The sequence below is a fragment of the Apostichopus japonicus genome, chromosome 8 (genome assembly GCF_037975245.1).
Source record: "Apostichopus japonicus isolate 1M-3 chromosome 8, ASM3797524v1, whole genome shotgun sequence".
Classification (NCBI taxonomy): domain Eukaryota; kingdom Metazoa; phylum Echinodermata; class Holothuroidea; order Aspidochirotida; family Stichopodidae; genus Apostichopus; species Apostichopus japonicus.
The window spans coordinates 39,471,448-39,495,762 of NC_092568.1; the positions used below are offsets into that span (position 1 = coordinate 39,471,448).

General features: G+C 34.1%; 1 protein-coding gene across 4 annotated transcripts; it reads right to left on the reverse strand.

The window, feature by feature from the left end:
- Positions 1-1,529: 1,529 nt before the first annotated feature.
- Positions 1,530-24,279, reverse strand: LOC139971987 (acetyl-coenzyme A synthetase 2-like, mitochondrial). Of its 4 annotated transcripts, none has more exons than XM_071978853.1 (10): positions 24,104-24,279; positions 20,230-20,377; positions 19,372-19,509; positions 18,112-18,204; positions 13,506-13,615; positions 11,687-11,813; positions 10,977-11,104; positions 9,795-9,858; positions 5,013-5,134; positions 1,530-4,334 (listed from the first exon to the last, which is right to left on the reverse strand). In XM_071978853.1, exons 3-10 carry the CDS (start codon positions 19,493-19,495, stop codon positions 4,167-4,169), a joined length of 936 nt encoding a protein of 311 aa, XP_071834954.1. In that variant the 5' UTR covers positions 19,496-19,509; positions 20,230-20,377; positions 24,104-24,279; the 3' UTR covers positions 1,530-4,166. The 4 variants fall into 4 exon arrangements, with proteins under 4 accessions (XP_071834954.1, XP_071834950.1, XP_071834951.1 ...); XM_071978849.1 differs by lacking the exon at positions 24,104-24,279 and adding an exon at positions 22,164-23,028; XM_071978850.1 differs by lacking the exons at positions 1,530-4,334; positions 5,013-5,134; positions 24,104-24,279 and adding exons at positions 5,187-5,278; positions 22,164-22,315.
- Positions 24,280-24,315: the final 36 nt, after the last annotated feature.

The window sequence follows — 24,315 nt, forward strand, 5'->3', positions numbered from 1 at the left end:
CTAAACGCAACTCCACTACTGTGTGCTATATGCAAAATGGACACTCTGTTTTTGGACATATTAAATAGGTTTTTGAGGTGTGAACCTAATTGCAAATTTCAGACAACTCGGTGCTTATGTAGTCTAGTATACCTAAATGCAATGAACAGTTTCAAAGTGTCGGGCTTGTCATTTGTAAAAGATGCACATTTAGCTAACATAAACTGTTTATATTCACCTTTAAGGAAAAAGCAGAGCAAACAAAGCAAGCATTGTAGAAACGTAGAAAACGAAGGAATACCAACAAGAATGACAAAAATAATCAATTGAGGAGCAAAAGATAACAGACGAAAGTATACCCAACAGCTTATAATGAAAATGTGACTAGTAATGTTTTAATAGTGTATATATATATATATATATATATATATATATATATGCCTATATATATGCCTATATATATATATATATATATATGCCTATATATATATATATATATATATATATATATATATATATATATATATATATATTCAAAATGGCCGCCTTAAGATTTGCACTAATTGCACTCAATAGAAGATGGTTCATGGTTCTAGAAAGCCAGAAACCAGATTGTGACATCAAAAAGTTTTGATCCGACCAGGTAAGACATGAAATGTGTAGTTGATTTCTTAGGATATAACCCAAGCCTTTGTTTTAAGTGTCTTTTCTAAACGTGAACAATTCTCTGTATCATTCTAAGGAGTATTTGTATGTAACTAAACGCAACTCCACTACTGTGTGCTATATGCAAAATGGACACTCTGTTTTTGGACATATTAAATAGGTTTTTGAGGTGTGAACCTAATTGCAAATTTCAGACAACTCGGTGCTTATGTAGTCTAGTATACCTAAATGCAATGAACAGTTTCAAAGTGTCGGGCTTGTCATTTGTAAAAGATGCACATTTAGCTAACATAAACTGTTTATATTCACCTTTAAGGAAAAAGCAGAGCAAACAAAGCAAGCATTGTAGAAACGTAGAAAACGAAGGAATACCAACAAGAATGACAAAAATAATCAATTGAGGAGCAAAAGATAACAGACGAAAGTATACCCAACAGCTTATAATGAAAATGTGACTAGTAATGTTTTAATAGTGTTAAGCCGGCAAAGGGGAGGCAGTAAATATTCCATTATGTTGAAACCCTACAAGTGTACCGGTACGTAATTGCCCATGAAAAGTGTTAATAAATTGCCAATGTATGTAGTCAACGTTTTAATAAAGACATTTCGTCAGTAACATCGAACAGATTACACACGCGCGCGGGCACACACGCCCAGACATGTCTGACTCCTCCCTCAGTCACGGAAATTCGGTCACCCTGTGGAATCCCACCATGGGTGAACCTCCTAGAGAAGCTACTCAGGAAAATTAACCATCACCATGGCATTTGTTGCAACTGACATAGTATTTGTATATGGCCAACTGGTAAAGGCCCTACAATTCTTCATCCTCCCTATAAGAGTGATGAGATGATAACTTTTACACAAATATACAATTGACATCATTTTCTGAATTGGATATATTTCAAACGTAAAACAGGTGTAAATGATTAATAGGTATCAATAACACAAAAAAATTATGACACATAATTGGAATAGAGAAAGAATATCCTCTACATGGTTGGCATGCAAGCAGGAAGAGTTAAATGCAAAACAATAAATGGTGAGTTTGCAATTGAGGAAGATAATACAAATAATTCTCCATTTGTAAAAATGAAATATGAGATTGATACAAAATTGTGATCATTCATAAGAAAATAATGCACATTGTCTCACAAACAGACATTGTGCAACTGCCTTCTTCTCTCTTTCTGATAAGCTACATTAAAACCACAATTTTCAAATATTTCTTTACAAAAACACATGACAACATTTTGATTTCATTACGATACAAGGAAAACGAGGGCAGACAAATTTCCGATAATCTAAGCCGACATATAATTTGTAGACAGTTCCCCCATTCGTTAGTTTAAAATCTGGCTTAGATGAAATGCTGCATAAAACAATAAGAATGATGAAAAATTCTTCTATACCTGTGATATATATTAATAACATTCTTGGTGTGGTAAAATGTATATACCTGAGTACAACACCTAGAACATGTGGTCATTTATGATCCATTAATATGTTATATCCCACTCCAGCTTATAATTACTGACAACTAGTTCCACTTAAACTGTTTTGTTCTGCAAATCTTCCAATCTATGGTCATGCATTAGTATTCCAAACCAAATAACACCAATTCACACACATTCACAAATTAGATATGGAATCATAGGATAAATTAATACCTCAATAAGTTTTTATATCCCTCTATGTTGTTATGAAAATGAAATAATTCAAACATTCATAATTCAAAACAAGATCAACAGGAAAATAAATGAATAAAAGAAAATAAGATATACATTAAAATCTAATATATGTCCATTTTTTTATTAGGAGGGCACATTGCTTGCAAATTGTTTTCCCACAAGCTATTGCAATTGACAATTGTTACAAGAGATACACTGTTAAATAGACTTATGCTGTGTCAATTATCCAAGTAAGTGGTATCAAACGTTTTGATTGGATGGAATTAAATGGCCTACTTGGCTTTCCAAAGCCTTCCATGTGTAGTGGTTAACCTATGAGGTTACATGACAGTTGTAAAAATTCAGTGTAAATTTTTATTACCATTCTTTACTTGTTTTATATGTACACACAGTACAATGCTGCATGCAACACATCATGCAACACATCTTTTGTTTTTGTTCAAAAGATATTACTATACTTTAATCGAGAAGACTTGATTCTTAAAATGCAGATCCCTTCATGCATTTAATGTAAAAAAATGTAAAATGAATGATTACCAACTGTTTAATTGATTTAAATAGATTGCCATCCTTAAAACTGTAGTTCTTATAACTGCATCATCATCCTTCATTTATAATATGGATTAGTATCAACAAATAGTCATTGCAATTTACACATCGAAGCCCTTATAAATATAAGCCTCTGCAGTAAAGGCTTAATGCATAATGCAATGTAATAGGCAAAAGTACTTTTATTAAACTAAATTAGTGCTAATATTTAGGGACATGGACAGAGTCTAATTAAGTAGAAGTTGACATGAATTGAGACTTTTTCTTGTCTAATGTTTATAATTGTTTTTTGGAATTGAATTAAAGTAAATATATCTTAACAAAATAAGCACCCGTTAAACCACAAATTAGGCACCATAGTTTAAGTAGGACTTTACATACAAACTGTACAAAGTAAAAGAAATTAACATTTCAACTTTTTGGGGGGAAAAACATATAACATGGCAGGATGATAGTACAAAGAAATTTCAAAATTACATTTATATAATTTCATCTGAATTGGACACTATGATCTGACAACTGTAACTTGTTATAACGCTCAAGTTAAATAAAATAAACTATTAGTCAGTTTACAGATACATGGATACTATGATCAGAATGTAACGATCAACCATAACTTTTTTTGTCATCCTGTTAAGAAACATTTCTAAATGACTGATACCCCAAAACACAATTTAAACCATAACTTTTCAACAGTGTAATCCCCACATGTGAAGCAAGTTAAGACTTGATGAAACAAGGCAGTTTTACCCTTTAAATTGTGGAGAACTTGCTAGACATTTAGAAAAGCTAAATCGGACAATGCAATTACGCTGAAAGCAGAAGCAATGCTTATTGAAGAGCTCATATGACCGACTAATTATTTGAATTTCCAGTATATGTGGGTAAAATATTGACGTATTGACACAACATTTCAAAACGGGTCATATCACCAAACTGGCAATCACCATTAGTTATCCTTTATTATATCGATATCTTTAATTTACCGAGATCTTTCAGAGAATAAATCATCACTTACAAATATTTCCCTTTCATGAATTCCTTAAACCATTTGAGTCCTTTCGTTCCTTCAAAATAGATACTTTCCATATCTGGCAGTAATCAACGATATTTCATTATCATTTTCATAACAAAGATTTTATCTTATTTTCCAAAAATAATTCTTTTTAATTCCATCAATCTTTACCTGAGTGTCATTAATGTTGACCTTGATAAATACACTCAATGATCTAATTTTATTTCAGTCTTTTATCTTTACCCATGTCCTCTTACTACTGTATGTTACTGTTTACTGGTCAATTGTTCATGTTTTTCAATCAGTGTTTCCACGATGGAAGGATCCGCTAAGGTAGAAGTATCTCCGAGGCTTTCTTTCTCTCCAGCACAAATCTTCCTTAGTATCCTTCTCATGATTTTACCAGAACGAGTCTTTGGAAGTCCTGGAGTAATCTGTTTACCATGAAAAAGAAAAAAAAAGAGTATGATTATTATACAGACGAATGCAACCTATGGCACTGGGTAATTTGACCAATGAGAACAACAGGAGCAAGCTTTCTTCCAGAAAGTTGAGACTTTTCTTTCGATGATACAGCAAACCCTTGTTACTCTCAACAACATTCACCTCATAAACTGCCAATGATTTACATGAAACACAACTCTATTGTTTCAAGCATTTAAATAATGCTTCCTTTATTTCCAAGACATCTGTTTTGTATTTGTTGTATCATGTTTAGTTATGATCACCCAATGACTTTATTCAAACCTTTATTGATAAACCTTTGACCTTAACTGACAGCTTCCATGCACTTACCAGTACAATTTAAGGGAATCTTTAACCTTAACTGACAGCCTCCATGCACTTACCAGTACAACTTCAGGTAACTTTGACCTTAACTGACAGCCTCCATGCACCTACCAGTACAATTTATGGGAATCTTTAACCTTAACTGACAGCCTCCATACACTTACCAGTACAACTTCAGGTAACCTTTGACCTTAACTGACAGCCTTCATGCACTTACCAGTACAACTTCAGGTAACCTTTGACCTTAACTGACAGCCTCCATGAACTTACCAGTACAACTTCAGGTAACCTTTGACCTTAACTGACAACCTCCATGCACTTACCAGTACAACTTCAGGTACAGCATAGCCAGCTATCTTCTTTTTGGTCATTGCTTTTAATTCTTCAATTATCTGGTCTTCAGGTTCTGTTATACCATCTTTCAGGATTACATAAGCATAGACACCTGCAATAATTACAAAAACAAAACAAAATCATTACACGAAACATGAAGGATGTTAATGAGAGCTGTACTAAGTATTAAGTTCTGATGTTATCTTATCTTCAGGATCTGTTATACCATCTTTCAGGATTACATAAGCATAGACACCTGCAATAATTACAAACACAATACAAAATCATTACATGAAATATAAAGGATGTTTATGACAGCTGTACTAAGTACTAAGTTCTGATGTTATCTGTTCTTTAGGCTCTGGTATACAATCTTTTAGGATTGCATAAGCATAGACACCTGCAATAATTACAAAAACAAGTCAAATCATTACATAAAATATTAAGGATGTTAATGATAGCTGTACTAAGTACTAAGTTCTCATTTTATCTATTCTTTGGGCTCTGTTATACCATCTTTTAGGATTACATAAGCATAGACACCTGTAATAATTACAAAAACAATACAAAATCATTACACGAAACATGAAGGATGTTAATGAGAGCTGTACTCAGTATTAAGTTATGATGTTATCTATTCTTTGGGCTCTGTTATACCATCTTTCAGGATTGCATAAGCATAGACACCTGTAATAATTACAAACACAATACAAAATCATTACATGAAATATAAAGGATGTTTATGACAGCTGTACTAAGTACTAAGTTCTGATGTTATCTGTTCTTTAGGCTCTGGTATACAATCTTTTAGGATTGCATAAGCATAGACACCTGCAATAATTACAGGAAGACAGGAACACTACATGCTATATAGAGAACATGTAGGATATGTGCCATTACACACACAAACAAACTAAAGCACAATTTGCAGTTAGCCTAAAGCTGGTTGAATACAAAAAGATATTAACAGCAGTTTGTATGACACAACAACCCTTAATGATCTAAAAAACTTTCAAAGCATCTTCTGAATAAGATTCTCCTCTGACCACGACATCAAAAATCCTTTACTTTTCTCACTATCATCAGGTAACACACTATTTTACAAATCCACATTTTTTTTCCATCGCTATGATGTGTTTCTTTTTACTGTCCACTTTCAGACAAAAACTTATTTGAGAACAACTCACTTTACTCTACATCTAGTTGCCGTTCACATTGCTTAGACGTAAACAAACTTAAGTAAAGTGCTATATACTGTGGAGCTGACAACACAGGCACAATGAAAATAGAGAAGAGAGGTTTCATCCTGAATATTAAGTGTATGACATCACCGTGTTTGAAAGTGCATGTGCAGTTGAGAAAAGAAATATAACATCTTTGGTAAAAAAAAAACAGGTAAAGAGGTAAACCTGTCAACAAAAACTGGCAAAAGCTAAGCAATGCTACATAACTCAGCCAGAAGATGCTATAATGCAAGACAAATTAAACAATAGAGCTTGAAAAGCCAAGCAGTGATCAATTTATGTGCTTCAAAGAGATAAAAAAACTTTAGTCTAGCCAAAACATGTGGCTTGCAAATAAATGCCTCCAATGTAAAACAAGGCAAAACAAGTGCACAACTTATTGCTAACCACATGAAAAAATATATTTGTCATAATATGATACTGGGTTACTAAAGTGTGACATGCATGTTCAAAAATGATTTACACAAAGGTATCTATTTGAGTGCTGATTCTGGTTCTCCGGTGAATGTCGAACACAATTAGTCATGTTAAAAGATAATACAGTATCAAGAAAGGTGGATTTGAGGCAAATAAAAAAGACAAGTGATGATGTTAACGTACGTTACTCGGTGTCCTACAGTTGTCTATAAACATAGCCGCTTCTCCATTAAAGTGAAGGGGAATATATATGAGCAATGTCAAATGATATCTTATGACACACAAACAAAATTTGAAGTACTTACCACATTCCATTGTAAGTTAATGAGGCTGATCATTTAGGACACCATAACATACGTTAACAACACAACAGGAATTTGGAGTTATAGAACTAAGCCACTGGCTCAATGACAAATTTCATCAACTAGTTAGATAGAGTACCTTAGAACTACCTGGAAATGAAGTGTTTACTAACATGGAAGTTCTGTCTTCTCAATAATTTACATTCAAAGTGCATATTGTTAACATACGTTATGAAGACACCAAAAAATGAGACACAATAACATACGTTAACAGAGTATGTTTTGATGTCCTAAAACCATGTTTTAGACTCATTGGATGATGGAAATAGTTTAATTCTATTTCAAACATGGTGAAATATTAAGTGAGTTGAATATTCTGTGAGAATTCCTGCCATGAGCCTAAACTAGATTTTCACAGTTCACGTACGTTATGCAGGCTAGAAATGAGGACACCACACACAAATTGTGACTGATACAGAGGAATTGAACTGCTAGCAGTAAAAGAACTGTTTACTATCAGTTTATGTGGGGTGTTGATCAGTTACAAATGTTTTGATATTCAAAACTATCAGTTGATAGTGAAATAATGCCCATTTAATGTACGTTTTGTTGAGGACACCGAACAATTTGTACAGTTTAACAACCAATAACAAGTTTTTTTCACATGTATTTTTGAATGAATTTGTCCTCTGAGATGCCATTAGACCTATTCTCAGCATGAGTAGTGAGTTTCTGGGACTTGCAATCCCTAATACACTACTGTGCAGTGTGTGATTAGGTTATAATCATGAAAAGTTGCCACCAGTTAATGTATGTCATGCAGGAGGACACCAAAAATATGTACGTTAACAAAGATGAAGATCTTTATTTTCCAGCAGTTGATGAGCATGGGTGACTGAGATTTGCAAGTGTAATTGAAGCTCTGCTTTCATTTGAATAGAAAATGAAAAGTCAAGGCATAATAACATGGGAAAAACTAAGAAAAGTGCATCTCAATTACAGCCATTTTCATAATGTCACATTTTGGTGTCCAAAATTAGCCCAAAATTTGCAGTAAAACCCTCATAATTTCGCATCCACCCAATGTATGGTTGAATAACTATCAATGATATCTGATGGTATATTGACACAACCATTGAAAAGGGAAATACAAGCAAAGGAGTATGATTGATGGAAATTTCACCAAAATGAAAAAAGGGACATAAAATCTCTCCAGTATCATATTTTTACATATATATATAACATGTTTGGCTTGTTGCTAGATATGACAAATGGTTTTGATGCTCTTTTCCAAGCAAGACAATCTTTACTGGAAAATGTCTAGTTTATGTTACAACTTGGCAACATTGGAAGTAACAAACACCAGACCAAACCACTAAAATTGTAATCAGTGTAATATCATCCAGCTTTGCACAATGATTTCACCAAATCTGTCAACAACATTGTACTCTTTCACAAAGTCTTTTGAAAATGATTTAATACTGTCCTTGGTATTTTCTGATATTATTAGTACGGAAAACTACATTCAATGTTTAAATTGTGTGGTTTCAATATTTACTCCACTTCTAACCAAAGTCAACATTCATCAACAAGATCAGGTTCTTTGTGTCACAAAAGTCTCATTTTGGCTATAAAAGAACTGTATTAGTTTAAATAGACATGTGGCTGACTATAATTCAACTATGTAAACCAACTACCTAGTCAAATATTCCTCAGTGGCAAGAAAGAATTAGTTTCACAATTGCTGCTACTATTGAGTTATGTATTCCCACAGCAATCTTTGATTAAGACTCTGTAGTGAACTGAGTTGAGAATTCTAATAAACTATATATCTCATTTACATCCAAGACCAGTGCCGTAACTAGGTCAGTTCGGTCTCCAGAGCATGGACCACAGAGGGCCTCACTGTCAATAACCAGGTGTAAACATCAATAGGCTGAAGACACCTCTTAAAGTCATAAACTTCTCTTCGAAATCCCACCATGTTGGGAATTCAAAATATAGCCAGTCTTCAACAGAAAAAGTCTGAGAGGGGCACATCTATAGATGCCTAGAGGTATCAAATCTAAAACCAACATGGCACATAGAGTCTCTTTAAGGTCCAACTTCTATGACTGCACAGGTGCTAGGTTGCTCCTTGCTATGCCACTGTCAACGACTGTTTTTTTTTTCATACCCTCTATGTCACTGCATGATTCAATATTACCACACAACCTAGTCAAGGAAATACCTCAGTGGCAGGAATAGAACAGTTTTAAAAACATTGTTTCAAATCAAGCCTGAACTGACCTGAACAGAAACCCACTACTCTACAGCTAGTTCATCTGTTGGAGGGATACACATATTTTATAACTGAGAGTTTTATTTCACTTTATGAGAGTATATCTGATCTGGCAACAAGGAATAGGTGACATTGTTACTCCAATAAAGAGGCAACAGGCCCTTTTGGTAAATTGCCATGTACGTTTAATACACATATACAATTGTATCTTTGTGAAGACTTCAAGTCAGAATATCAGCCGCTTCTTTGAACACAAATATACCAATTTGTCAGTAATATTACCATTCATCTTGGCATTCAGTTTTCCAACCAAGTTTGTTACTTTTCAACAACCATAACTTAACTTTAAGAGAGAAATAAATCAGAATGGCCTGCAGATTCTAAATTAGCTCCTGTCCTCCACATGATCAATTAATCTCAAGTAAATAGTTTTCTTTCACAGCTCATTCTAAAGATTAACATGATCTGATGCTTTATCAAACAAAACTACAAAAACGTTTTTTTTTTAAATTTTTGTAGTTCCTTTACCTTCTCCTTTAATGTCGTGAGGAAAACCAACCACTGCGGTCTCTGCCACAGCTTCATGTTCATCCTAGAAACAAAATAGAAAAGGTTAAAGTTCACAAAATTTAAGAAAAGGCAACGCTAACTAACTTTCCAGCAAAATATCTTATCCATTTCTCAGAGCACCAGCGCGATCTCTCTCAAATCAGTATAAATCAGTAAAAGTTCAGCTTTATAAAGTTACACAGTATGACATAATATTTAAGAAGCTACACAATATGGCATAATTACCTTTAAGAATTTACAAAGTGTGACACAGTTAGCTTTCAAAAGCTAAACAATGCTATGTAACTTAGCCAGAAGAAGCTACAATGCAGGATTTATTACAAAATGATCTGATGATTAACGTTATCCGTATCAAGTATCTGAACAGTAATACCTTTCCTAGTGTTAAGAATCTACACAGTATTACATTATTAAGACTAGCCATATACAATGTTAAATATTAGTATTAAGTATTAGTATCAAGTATCTGAACAGTATTACTTTTCTGTAGTTCATACCATACCATTAGGCCTTCTTTACAAAGCCTTCATATATCTTTAAAGGAAGTTTTAATTCACAAAACAACTCACATGTTATCCTGTTTCATCATAAATATCACAAGATAAATTCTATGTGAGTTTTGTACATGAATATTCATTGTTTTTCTTCCTAACCTGCAAAGTTACAACCATTTATGATACCAATATAAATTCCCTTTCACCGTTCCATTATAAACATGCAAATGCCAATTCCCATATTCTTTCAAGATCAAATACATTATAAGAGTGTAAAGGCATCGCTGAACTGGTTACATCCACAATGAATGTATTTATAACTGGTGTTATATTTCACATGTGAATCTCTTACCATTGCATCCTCCACCTCTGCTGTTATATTTCACATGTGAATCTCTAACCATTGCATCTTCCACCTCTGCTGTTATATTTCACATGAGAATCTCTTACCATTGCATCCTCCACATCTGCTGTTATATTTCACATGTGAATCTCTTACCATTGCATCTTCCACCTCTGCTGCTATATTTCACATGTGAATGTCTTACCATTGCATCCTCCACCTCTGCTGTTATATTTCACATGTGAATCTCTTACCATTGCATTTTCCACCTCTGCTGTTATATTTCACATGAGAATGTCTTACCATTGCATCTTCCACCTCTGCTGTTCCCAGCCGATGACCTGTGACATTGATGACATCATCCATCCGTCCTGTGATGTGATAGTAACCATCAGCGTCTCTGTGAGCCCCATCGCCAGTGCTGTAATAACCTAACATATGCAAATAGATGTACCTTCCTCAGTCATAATGATGATAACATTTTTTGGTAAATTGATGATAATTCCATTCTCATCCCTTTCTGGGTCAGTCCAGTTGCCATTGCAGTAATAACCTAACGTAATGCAAAGTTTTAAAAGGACATTGCTGACTCCTAATATAATTTTCTACATTTTAATTTAACTTTAATCATTTCTAACTCCGGTCACATCTCTGTCTGGTTCACCGCCACATCTTGCAAATGCATATGCAAAATAACAGGACAATATCCAAAAATACTGATGGATATTTTTGAAGTGATGATACTTTTCACATTTCATAATGATTCAGTTCACTCTTACAGAATCTCTATCTGGGTGAACCTTTTCTACAGTGCAGTAATAATAACCTAACAGACTGATAAAAGTCAACAGGTTTACTGTTAACTTTTGACATTTCACTTTTAAATTGATGATAAATTCCAAGCTCATTCACTTTGGGGTAACTATTACCGTACGAGAATAATAACACATTTAAGTATGTACTCTCTGCCTACTGCAATAAGATGCCAAGACTCAATTGACCTGTGACCTCACCTGGAAAATCTTTGAGATATGTAGCGATGAACCTCTTGTGGTTACCGTAAATAGTTCTGGCCAGACCTGGCCATGGTTGTTTAATGCACAGAGCACCAGAGACATTGTTGCCTTGGATTTCTTGTTTCTATGGAGAAAACAAAATAAAAACAAATTCAATCAATGAGGGCAGTTTTCTTTCATTTTGCAGGAGACAGATTCTTAACTGACGAAAATATTAAAAAACATCACTGCTGTATGATTATTTTTTGATTGTATATGACAACCAGCCAAACCGCTTCAGGAAATACTGATGTATCCAATAAACAGTTCTATGAATAAAACTTCAAAGGAAGAGATGCATAATATTTACTCTGATCAAGTGACTTAACAGACTTCATTTGGGTAATATCAAATATTCATCTGAACTAACATGTATTGTGTTGCATTCTTGGTTCTAAATAATAGTCTAATATTTTGTCTGCTGATAGTGCAGGGTGTACCTAACCTTGCAGTGCTCGTCAGTCCTTTGATTTAGTTGTTAGTGTAGGGTTTAAGTAACCTTAAAAATCTCACTGTTCCTTTAATAAGATGATGTGGTGTATGCGACCTTGTATACCTCAGCTGTCCTTTGTTATTCTCCTATTATGCAAGGCCAAATCACTTAGAGTGTACCATGACCATATGGCAGTGCTGATTTAAACTTTCACCTAGCAAGTTATAAAGTATTTAGCTTCTTAACTCTAATTTCATAGATAACAATTTAATCGGAGTTTGATGTTTCTTTGAAGGACTACCACTGTCTGTGTCATAATACATCCCTCTTCAATATAATGAATGGATGATATGGATGGAATATGAATATGGATCAATATGATGAATGGATTGAATCAAGTTAACTACATGCCTTTATTTTATTCTTTATTATTACAGTTTAATATTATTTTTGTTTTTCTTTACTTTTACTAATATAGTTTTTTGTTGATAATGAGAGTCCATGAATATCTGAAAACAAAATCATGTCCACAAAGCTTGTTGCAATATAGTCTTGTTAAGACCCTAATATGAAGAAAGCAGAAACGGACTCTGAGGCATGTACAGTTTGCATGCAAAACAAGTATTACAAATGACTTGGCCAAGACTAGTTGCAATATTGTCAAAATAGATAACAACCTGCAGAAAATTTTCTGGGATGTCATACATTTCACATGATATTCATCACCTTCTTGAAATAGTAATTCTGTTCTACTTTGTTGTTCTGACTTGATAATTGTTCATTCTGGAGACTGGATTAGGCTACAATAGATAACACACAAACATTTTAATGACTGAATATGCTACAATAGGTATCACATAAGCATGCTTGAGACTTGATATGCTACAATAGATATCACAAAACATGCTGGAGACAGGATATAGCTACAATAGATACCAAATTACAAACATCCTGCAGACTGGATATAGCTACAAAAGATACCACACAAACTTTCTGGAAACTGGATATGGCTACAACAGATACCACACAAACATGCTGGAGACTGGATATTCTACAGCAGAGACCACACCAACATTTTGGAGACTGGATATAGCTACAATAGATACCACACAAACATCCTGGAGACTGGATAGAGCTACAAAAGATACCACACAAACATTTTGGAGACTGGATATAGCTACAATAGATACCACACAAACATCCTGGAGACTGGATAGAGCTACAAAAGATACCACACAAACATCCTGGAGACTATTAGCTACAATAGATAGTACACAAACATTCTGGAGACTGGATACGACTACAATAGATACACACAAAAATGTAAAAGATCCAAGTATTTACCTCTTCATTTAAAAGCTGAGGATTGATGCCAAAGAAAGGCCTCATAGGGCCATGTCTGATCTCTGCGTTGGGGGCAGAGGGTCGGGGGCTGATACAAATAGCACCAGTCTCTGGAGGAAAAGGCAAAAGACATAGAATATATTAATAAAAAGCCGTAAAGGATTTTCTGTTGACAAAAAATGTTAAACTTATGTTGGAGAGAAAAGATTCCACACTGCTAGTTGAAAACCCCGTCTCAATATCTTGCCCATAACTCGAGATATTTTTGATTGAGTGCAACCTTTTCTGACTGGCTAAACCTTCAACTACTCCAGGAAGTTGGATCACAGTAGAGGGTCTGTGATGTCATTGAAAGCTTTGCTTACAGTAGGCTATTATATAATATTCTTGTTGATTTATCAATGAAGCCTGAAACATTTGGAATGTTTGCATACAGTAGCTGTCAAAGTTCTCTGTACAAAATAATTTTATCAAAATGTATCTCTCTTGTGGAAACATTCTTTTCCTCTAAGGATAAATGACTGACAGATTTAAACAAGAGCATCAATGACGCAGTATCTCAATACTGGAAGTTTTAATTTTGATTCCTAATTTCAAATCTTTGCTCTGTCTCTACAATTATCAATATCAATCATGGTAAAACAAATATATAACTTGCATTTTTGCTACTTTGCCACTAATAGTCTCTGCAGGTTACACTTTATCCTGCTAGTCTTGCCTTCAGCGCTCATTGCCTGTTAGTCGAAAGAACGACGTTGCAAGGTTTAGTAATGTCATAGAATATTTAAGAACTTGTTTTTTATGTGGTATCCTTCATCTTGGGTCAGTCTCTGTTGGACTTTTTGGTCATATAGTTTGACGTCAATCACAACGGCCAAATTAGAAGAGGCGAACAACTCGACCATATTCTTGATGCCTGCCTTGACAGCAAGGCCTATTGACCTACTGTATGTTACTGTAGACTGTAGTGGTGACTACCATCAAAACTATGTCCACTTCCAGATATCAAAACAACCCACGTTTTTCCATCTCAATTTTTCTGACATGAAGATTTCATGGATTTATGACTTGGAAAAAACAATGTAAAAGAAGATTACAAGTTTTATATATGCAAGTGATGGGTGGCCTCCTCCTCCCCTAATAGCCACCTCAGTTCCTCTCCATTTTGTTATTTTATTTTAATTCTTTGTACAATTGATGTCAAACATTACAGGTTCAAAAGAAAGCTAAACATACTTCTTATAACCTTATACATCTTATATCCTTATAAATAAAACATAACCTTATACAATTTTTATAGTCTTATAAAAGTTGTGATGCTATGGCCGGCTCCTGTTTTATACGTACCCATCAAACAAACTTACCCTGGTCCTTCCTAGGAAAAGCTGTCTGAACACCAGTACAATGCTAATGTGGCTATCACTGAAAGCCTAATAGGCCTAGGGGGCCTAGGCTAGGCCTATATATTTTTTAAAAGCACTAGGCCTACAGTAAGTAGCCTTCAGAAATACAAGAATGTGTATACGTAATTATACAAAATACAGGAAGGGCAATCAAACAAACTTATCATGGCCCTTGCTCTGAAAAGCTACCTGAACACCAGTAATATCCTTGAATGGATGTTACAAAAACGAAGGCCTAATATAAATTAAATGCACTACGTAGAATTCAGCAGTACAGGCTGTGTATATGTAATTAGCATGCAATACACACCTCGCGTACCTAACTACAGTACAGAAAATTGCTCGCGAGGGTAGCCATTTTCGTATATAACATGTAGCTGTCATGAGCCATAGCCAATCTGCTACAAAACAGACTTGGGGGCGGGGCTTAATCATCAAAAACGGACCTTTTTACTAAAAGTAGGGGCGACAGCTCAGTGTTGTTTTAAGAAAGAAAAATCATTTAAACATCAAATAAAGCAAATAAAAGCCATAAAATGTCATATAGAGCTAGTAAAATTCTTATTAATACCTACCTGTAAACAACAAATGAAATTTTAAAATGTTAATAAGATATATAATACATAGGACCCTATCTTAGACGATACCACTGTTGAAAGACAATTCTATTCTATTCTCTTTCATAAAACATAAGTTTTTGAGCGTGTGCAAAACAGGTCTGCCAAAGTGTGTTTTCAGCCCGATTTGGCCAAATTTGGTCATAAATCGGTGAAAAAGTCACAGAATGAGATACAATTCTGGAATAAAAAATAGTAACTTTTGTTGGTCTATATGATATATTCTTGCTCTGGAAATTCCAGAGAAAAAGAACTTTGTTTGAAGACGCTGAAAAATTTTTAAGAGAAGAGAGAGTCCCACTTACTGTTACAATATCTCTATAAATGTAATGTATTGAGATAAAAAACAAAACAAAGACACTTTCAGCTGAAATGTCCTTATGACATCCATTCTGCAGTTGCCTTATGCAGTTATGCATTTAAAAAGCATCACAAATTTTAAAAATTCATATCTTTGCAATACAAAATGCAATGAGGATGTGTTTTTGACATATATAGGTTCAGAATTTTGTGTTGTTAAGCAATCAACCTTAGCCACTAGCATATCCCGTTAATACATTTTATTCATATGTAGGCCATTTATTCATTCAACAACATTCTGCACAAATTCTATGAGAGTGCCTCGATTTCTATTCATTTCTTTGCCTTGATGATTAGCTCATAGCTATGTTTCTTGTTGTTCAAAAAGGTCATACAAAAAGCCACAGAGCAATATATACTGACTAAGCAGCTTTAGGTTCATGAATTACATGCACAGACTAGTCTAATTATCTTTGCTATCATAGTGTGATAGGCTATGTCATACTTTAATTTGTGTTTAGGACAGCAAAAGAATTCTAAACTAACCAAAAATGCATTGAGATAATAATGCACAATTAATACTTAGTTTCTGCTTAAGAAAACTTGCAATGGCAGATGATGAGGTCAACTAATTTAATTAACTTATACTACTTCTAAATTCCTACAGACACCTAGCCAATTTGCCCTGGCCATATTCAGTACATTTGTTGTGTGTGATAACCTCATTCAAAATCTGTTGACATTTTTCGAAAAGTTCTTTTTGTTTCTAAGATGTATATGCACATTTGAAATTTTATCAATCTGGGGAACTCATTAAATATGTGCCAAACAAATGTGAAGTGTTGCACTCATTGAAATATCTTATTTTAGGCCTTAATAAGTTAACCCCTAATTATAAACCCATGTGTGTCATTTGAATAATGTGATGTCTTCTTTTCAAGTAAGACAAAATATTTCTAAATATCGCCTAAGGCCACAAACCTGTTTTCAGTGTCTTTGAAACGAAGGTTGTTAAAACAAAGGATAACATTACAGCAAATTAGGCAGCCCCTCCTGTTATATCTTCAACATGCATAATAAGCTAATGTTTATTCATAAATGAAACTAGAATTAAGAAAAGACTTGTAAAATGGTCAATCTTCAATTGAATTTGATGGGAGTTGCAGCTATTTTCATGATTTCTACTGTCTTTAAGAGTAATTAGGACAATGTTGTTCATAGGTGCTCCCTAGACCTTAAACTATTCAAAGAAATAAAGAGAGTTATAGTAATAATCTTCTTGAAACCAATTGTGTGTCAGCAATTTCAATTTATTAAAATAGATTTTTAATATTGATGAGTAGTATAAGTTAGGTACTTGTATGTATATGGATGCCTCTATCACCTGCAATCAAATTTCCAATTTTCCCAAATTTATTCCCTGCTTTCTAATCTCTCAGTTATTTTTATAATCCTTCATGGTTTCAAAATAACCATACAATAATCTTCTCAGCGTAAGAGGTGCTAAATATATACACAGATCTAGGCTTTGGATTGACAATGAGAAATCACCAGAGGAAGAAAGTCAAAATAGGAATAACGAATCACTCCAGACACTGAAGATTAAGAGGGATTTGATCCTTAAAGAGAGGGTGTGGCATTGTATCACTTTTCAAAAACTGAAATGGTGTTTGCATGAAAATTATTTCTTAAGCTTGGTGAAAACTGACATAACATAATTGTAAGTTGTTCCGCTCATGTGATCTGCAATTGGGGAGAACGTGTGGAATACAGAGTAACACAAACTGACACAAGAGTCACTCACTAATTTTCAACATACAATCAAACAGATAGAGAAGTGAGAATAAGCCTAACATGGTTTCAAAAGCTTAGCTTAATGTGCAGTGTTTGCAGATTCTTCTTGCCCTCATGTACAGCTTTTCAACACCATTGTGTACAAGAGTGCATGAGTGTTAGGAGACAGGTGCAGCAAGGAAACAAAGTAAATGTGTGACCTAATATGACTTGGAACCTTTTTCTTCAAACCGCAGTATAAACAAAGACATCTAGTATAGTTACAACACATTAAAAATCTGATATTTGCATATATAAATGTCTATGTGGTATAAATCTGAGTCAACATGTTTCTGCCAGTAAGACAAACAAGGCTGCAAATAGTTATTTTTCCACTTTTGTGTATCAGATCATCAAGCAAGATTTAAAGAGCTCAATGTGGCTCTTCTTTTAGGTAACAAACACCAGTTAATAACAACATTCCTTACCTGAAACCAAGCATGTACATCTTACCTGTTTGCCACCAAGTATCCACAAGATCACACCTTTTGTCACCAACGACATCATGATACCATTCCCAAGCTTCATGGTTCAACGGCTCTCCCACTAAAATTAAACAATAAGATAGCCTTGTAATGCTCATTAATATATGTTGCAACCTTCTCCACTGTCACGTTTCATCATAAGATATGATTGATTCGATGTCTTGATAGAAAACCAAAGTTTTGTTTTAGCCTTCGTGGATGTAAGAATAAAGTACATGAAACGCCATACATGTGACTATACTGTAGAACTATATACACTCTTACAGGTACATGAACTACCAGACATATTAGAACTGGACTATTATACAATCCTATAGATACATGAAATACCATACATGTTACTATACTGGAGGACTATATACACTCTTACAGGTACATGAACTACCAGACATATTAGAACTGGACTATTATACAATCCTATAGATACATGATATGCCATACGTGTGACTAAACTGTAGAACTATATATGCACTCTTACAGGTACATGAAATGCCAGACATATTAAAACTGGACTTATATACAATCCTATCGGTATATGGAATGCCATACATATGACAATTGGACTATATGCAATCGTATGGATACATGACATACCATAAAATCTTTGACTATAGGACTATGTTGAAGTCAGTTAAAGTAAGCTAATTAGATGAATGCATTTAGCAATACATAGAAATAACTGATGGATCTATTAGCAATTTTATCCCTTTTACTGTGATGAAAACTATACAATGATGTAACAATATTAATGTGAAGAATTGTTCCTTCAACTAACTGATGAGGAGTATATTCCATAGTGCAATGTTCAGAAATATATTTCAATTATCTTCTTGGAAGCTGACCTCACAAAACACTTTGTACATGTCAAAGAAGTTCCTTCGAATTCTATTAGTATTTAAAATGTCACACAAAAGTGAGGCAAATAGATGATGATCAAACAACTTATTCTTTAGCAAAGTAAGAGTGTGGGACTCCACTGGTACATCATTGCTACCCAAATCAGTGTGGAAAATACATAAATTTTCAAATAGTATAATATATCTATGAAGACATTTCAACCAGGTACAAATTTATGGAGGGTCCTCACTTTGAACAACCTCTTTAGACAGTCTGATACTTAAACAGTCCCTTAAAACTGGTACTGCATGACAACAAAGAAATAAACTTATATTAAAGTTAAACTGCTACTCTCTGAAATTTCCGAGCAGTCTACACCAGCTCCACTTACCACATCCTAATGTCCGTAGGGAGGACCTATCATACTTCTTAACGAAAGTGTCCCCGGATTTCAACAGCAGCCTCAGGGCTGTTGGGGCAAGATATATCTGGTTCACTTTAAGCCTCTCAACCATTTCCCAGTAACGACCTACAAATATAAGAAGACAAAAAGAAATAATGATGGCTTTAAAGACCGAAACATTTAAAGAACACATCTATAACATGTAGACAGAACAAAAACATGGAAAAGCTACAAAGAACTGTGTAAATTTGCATAGTCATATACTTTTGCTACACCTTTTTTGTTAAAATGCTGTAAATGTAGAAAGAGTTGGTAGATGCCTCAAACAAACATCAGTAATTTCATTACTGAACTACCATTTATACATATCAGATTTTATTAGGGGTAATAACCAACCCATTTATACAAGTTTTTGCAGGATCTTTGCAAGCCGCTCGCACAGATTAACTCAGAACTCTCGCCAATGCAAGGTCAGCATGTTGCGCTGTTGTGCAACCCACATTCCTGCATAACAACTACTACAAAGGAATTGCAATATCTCACAAACATTTACGGCCAAACATGAACCACAAACAATGATCTAATTAGCATATTAGAATTAGTTGGTGTGTAGGTGTGTCAAGTTACCAATGACCAGGGTTGTAAAGTCGTGTGGGAGGGCCTTGACTGTAAACCTAAATAATAAATAAATAAATATCATACTAAATTGTGATCGTATGTCAATGAACAGAACTGCACCAAACCCTGGAGTGTACGCATGTCCTCTCTTTCTCCACCTATCTCTCTCTCTCTCACTTGGTCCCTACAGTATGATGTTGCCATGGTGATGATAACAACAGAACTAACCTGGGTCTGGATAGGTTGGAACACTCTCAAAGAGTATTGAAGTAGCACCATTGCAGAGGGGACCATACACGACAAAACTGTGACCTGTTATCCAACCAACATCAGCCACGCAGGCATAGATATCTCCAGGACAATAGTCAAAAACAAACTGACAAAAAATAAAAGAAAACTATCTACAACAACACATGGCTTACTTTTAAAGCTTAATGCTACCTGCTATGATATATGTACTATTCAGGGCAATTTAGCTTGAAGCAAAGATCCATTAATTTGTCCATAGGATATTTCTAATCTAGGTGACAATCTTATCTGAAAAAGACATTTTTCAAGAAAATATCTGCCTTTCTAGTCTAGCTTAGTATGTGAAAACCTTGTACCTACCAAGGCATGTTGGGCACTAGGTAGTGACAATAGCTGAGTGTACAAGGAAATGTCATAAATCTTGATTAATTTGTGAGTGAGAATCATACTAAAAGACTGGAAAACTATTTTAAGAGGAAGTATGATCTGTAGTAATAACGTTATTATGGTTAGGTGTTTTTAACTTTGAAAATGGAATCACTTGTAATATATGACTTGCTTGGTTAGTTTTTGCAATCACACAAGGGGTTTTCCAGTTTCCATGTGAAAGAATTGTCTGTTTATGCTCCAATTGATCCATAAGAATTATCTAACTCTGTCAACAAAGAAAAGGTGACCATAAAGCCACACTCTGCTGTAAGTATCAGCGCTGCATTGTTAGGTGGGAGCTATGGCTGGTACACAACATAATAACAGCAGCTATAGTAGCTGTCCTTATAACATCCATAACAACCTGTTACAGGGCCTTAGACATAGTATCATTGAATTGGCCAAATAACTTGACTGCCAAAATTTGATCAATATAATCATAGCATTTAGCAATATAACATTATATAGGATCAAGTGTCATAACATGTAGTAATATACCACTATATAGCATGACATTCTCCATACACCATCATAGCATGTAGTAATATACCACTTCTGTATATAGCACCAGGTTTCCTTCTATGTCATCATAGCATTTAGCAATATCTATAGAATCAAGGTTCCTTGTGCACCATCATAACATTTAGGAATATACAACTATATAGTATCACGTTCTCCATACGCCATCATAGTAAGTAGTAATATACCACTATATAGCATCACATTCTACATACACCATCGTAGCAAGTAGTAATATACCACTATATAGCATCACATTCTTCATACACCATCATAACATTTAGGAATATACCACTATATAGCATCACATTCTCCATACACCATCATAGCATGTAGTAATATATCACTATATAGCATCACATTGGCCATACACCATCATAGCATGTAGTAATATATATAGCATTAAGCATGTAGTAATAATTTCATCATAGCATACATCAATAAACATAGCATTCAGTTTCCTTGAGTGCCATCATAGTATGTATATAGGATCAGGTTTCCTTTTATGTCATCATAGCATATAGCTAGATATATAGCATTAAGCATGAAGTAATAATGTCATCATAGCATGTAGTACTGTAGTATAAATAGTATCAAGTTTCCTTGTGTGCCATCATAGGATGTAGTAATATACCACTATATAGCATCACTTTCTCCATATGCCATCATAGCATAATATATCACTATATAGCATCACGTTCTCCGTATTGGATAAGGTTTCCTTTTATGTCATCATAACATGTAGCAATATGTATAGCATTAAGCATGTAGTAATAATGTCATCATAGCATGTAGTAATATACATAGCATCAAGTTTCCTTATGTGCCATCATAGCATGTAGTAATATACAACCATATTGCATCAAGTGTGCTGTCAAAGCACATAACAAATAGTTTGCCTGTGTGGAAAAGCTTGGTACTGGATCAAGCATTATCGATTGGCTTACACTACAGGGTCAAGTTACCTTGTGTGCCATCATTGCATGTTGTAAATAACCTGCCTGGGCGTGGATTAACCCTTTAGGTGATCCGGTGGAACCAGATGTGTACAGAATAAAGAGGTGATCATTAGCATTCATAATTTCAGGAGGACACTCAGTTGATTCAGAAGCCATTGCTTGTTAACAAAATATTTATATTTTTAATGCATGGATGAAATAGTATTTGAACAGACACTGATCAATTAAGGCAATTTTCTGAAAGCAAAATTGCATGAATGATCACATGTACACCAATCAAGAGATTAAACAAATGCCTGTAACAAAGCAATCATAGTATAACAATTAGCATTGTTTGATACACAAACAAAGTCTTTTAATAATACCAAATGGAAAACTTTTAAATCCTCCAAATGCATAGTGACCTGCAGGCTGGCTACATCATGTGTCTTCTAGTTATTCGGTAGCAACGAATGGATGGAATCACCATGGAGTCGTTCTTGAGGTAAATTTGGGCATTTTTTTATTTGATGAGCAAAAATAATGAATATCATATATCTAGATATGATAGCCTGTTTACACACTGTGGTATGCTTTGGCCTATCATGCTATCATGATCTGGCCTCTAAAGTTAGAATAGGTCTATATGAAGTTTGAACTGAGAGATATTGGACCCAAATGATACCAAAAAATGACAAATCACAGACAAGCAATATTTCATAGTTTGTTTGGCACTATGTAAAAATTATGTATAATTATTATTATGATTATTATGATTATGATTATTATGATTATTATAATTAATATTATGATGATTATGATATTTATGATTATGATTATTATGATGATTATGATGATGATTATGAAGATGATTATGTATCATTATGTATCATTATGTGTCATTTTGTATCATTATGTATCATTATGTATCATTATCATCATCATCATAATCATGATCATGATCATCATCATGATCATGATCATGATCATCGTCATCATGATCATGATCATCATCACCATGATCATCATCATGATCATCATCATCATGATCATCATCATCATGATCATAATCATGATCGTCATCATGATCATCATGATCATCATCATGATCATCATCATGATCATCATCATCATGATGATCATCATGATAATGATCATGATCATCATGATAATGATCATCATGATCATCATCATGATCATCATGATCATGATCATCATGATCATCATGATCAACATGATCATCATGATCATCATGATCATCATCATGATCATCATGATCATCATCAGCATCATGTATCATCATCATCATGTATCATCATCATGTATCATCATCATGTATCATCGTCATGTATCATCGTCATGTATCATCATGTATCATTATTATTATTATTATTATTATTATTATTATTATTATTATTATTATTATTATTATTATTAATAATAATTAACAATGGCAGCAACTGAAAGGGTATTAAACAAGGGGAATGTCACTTAAAAGTGAACTTTACACCTTTCACCCATTTTCATCTTTATGCACCTCTGTTTAATTCCTTTTCCATAAAAATAAGCAAGTACACCCTTTTCACTAAATGTGAAATTCAACACCATATTAACTCTTACGGCTTCACATAGTCTAACAATCAGTTCTGGATTCATTAATTCACCAATTAAAAAAACACTTTAATGTAAAACGATATCAAGAACATCACATACCCAGCCAAGTTTACCATCCTCATTGATATCAAACATACAAACCACAAGGGTGAATAAACTTCAATATAAATAACTTTACCCAAGATGATAATAGAACTTCCAACATCAGGCAGTTAAAGCTCTCTACTGGTCTTTTATCTCCTCTTATCTGCTTCTTAAATTTCTTTTGTACCAGATCAAAACTATTGTGTTCAATATATCTCGATTTAATTACTCGTTCTGATATTAATACCACAACTATTGCTACGGCATACCTGTTCTAACGGAATGTCTAGTTGATGTGCCGGGACCTGGTTTCCAGTTCTCTGGGATACAAAAACTCTCTTGATCCCTGGACACTGATCTAGGGCAGCATTGACTGTCTTCTTCAGCTCTATAACTTTGCTTCCTCATACTACCTGGTCTGTGGTAATGATCGTTTCTGCACCAGCTACAGGACAAAAATGAAAAAGAACAGTAAAAGAAA

Excerpts from the sequence above, each read along its gene's own strand:
- LOC139971987 (XM_071978849.1), bottom strand. The coding sequence starts at position 22,313 with ATGGCTTCTGAATCAACTGAGTGTCCTCCTGAAATTATGAATGCTAAT. Across the intron at positions 11,814-13,505 it reads CTCAGCTTTTAAATGAAGAG|AAACAAGAAATCCAAGGCAA; the intron begins GTAAATACTTGG and ends TTTTCTCCATAG. Across the intron at positions 4,335-5,012 it reads CTGTACCTGAAGTTGTACTG|ATTACTCCAGGACTTCCAAA; the intron begins GTAAGTGCATGG and ends CATGGTAAACAG.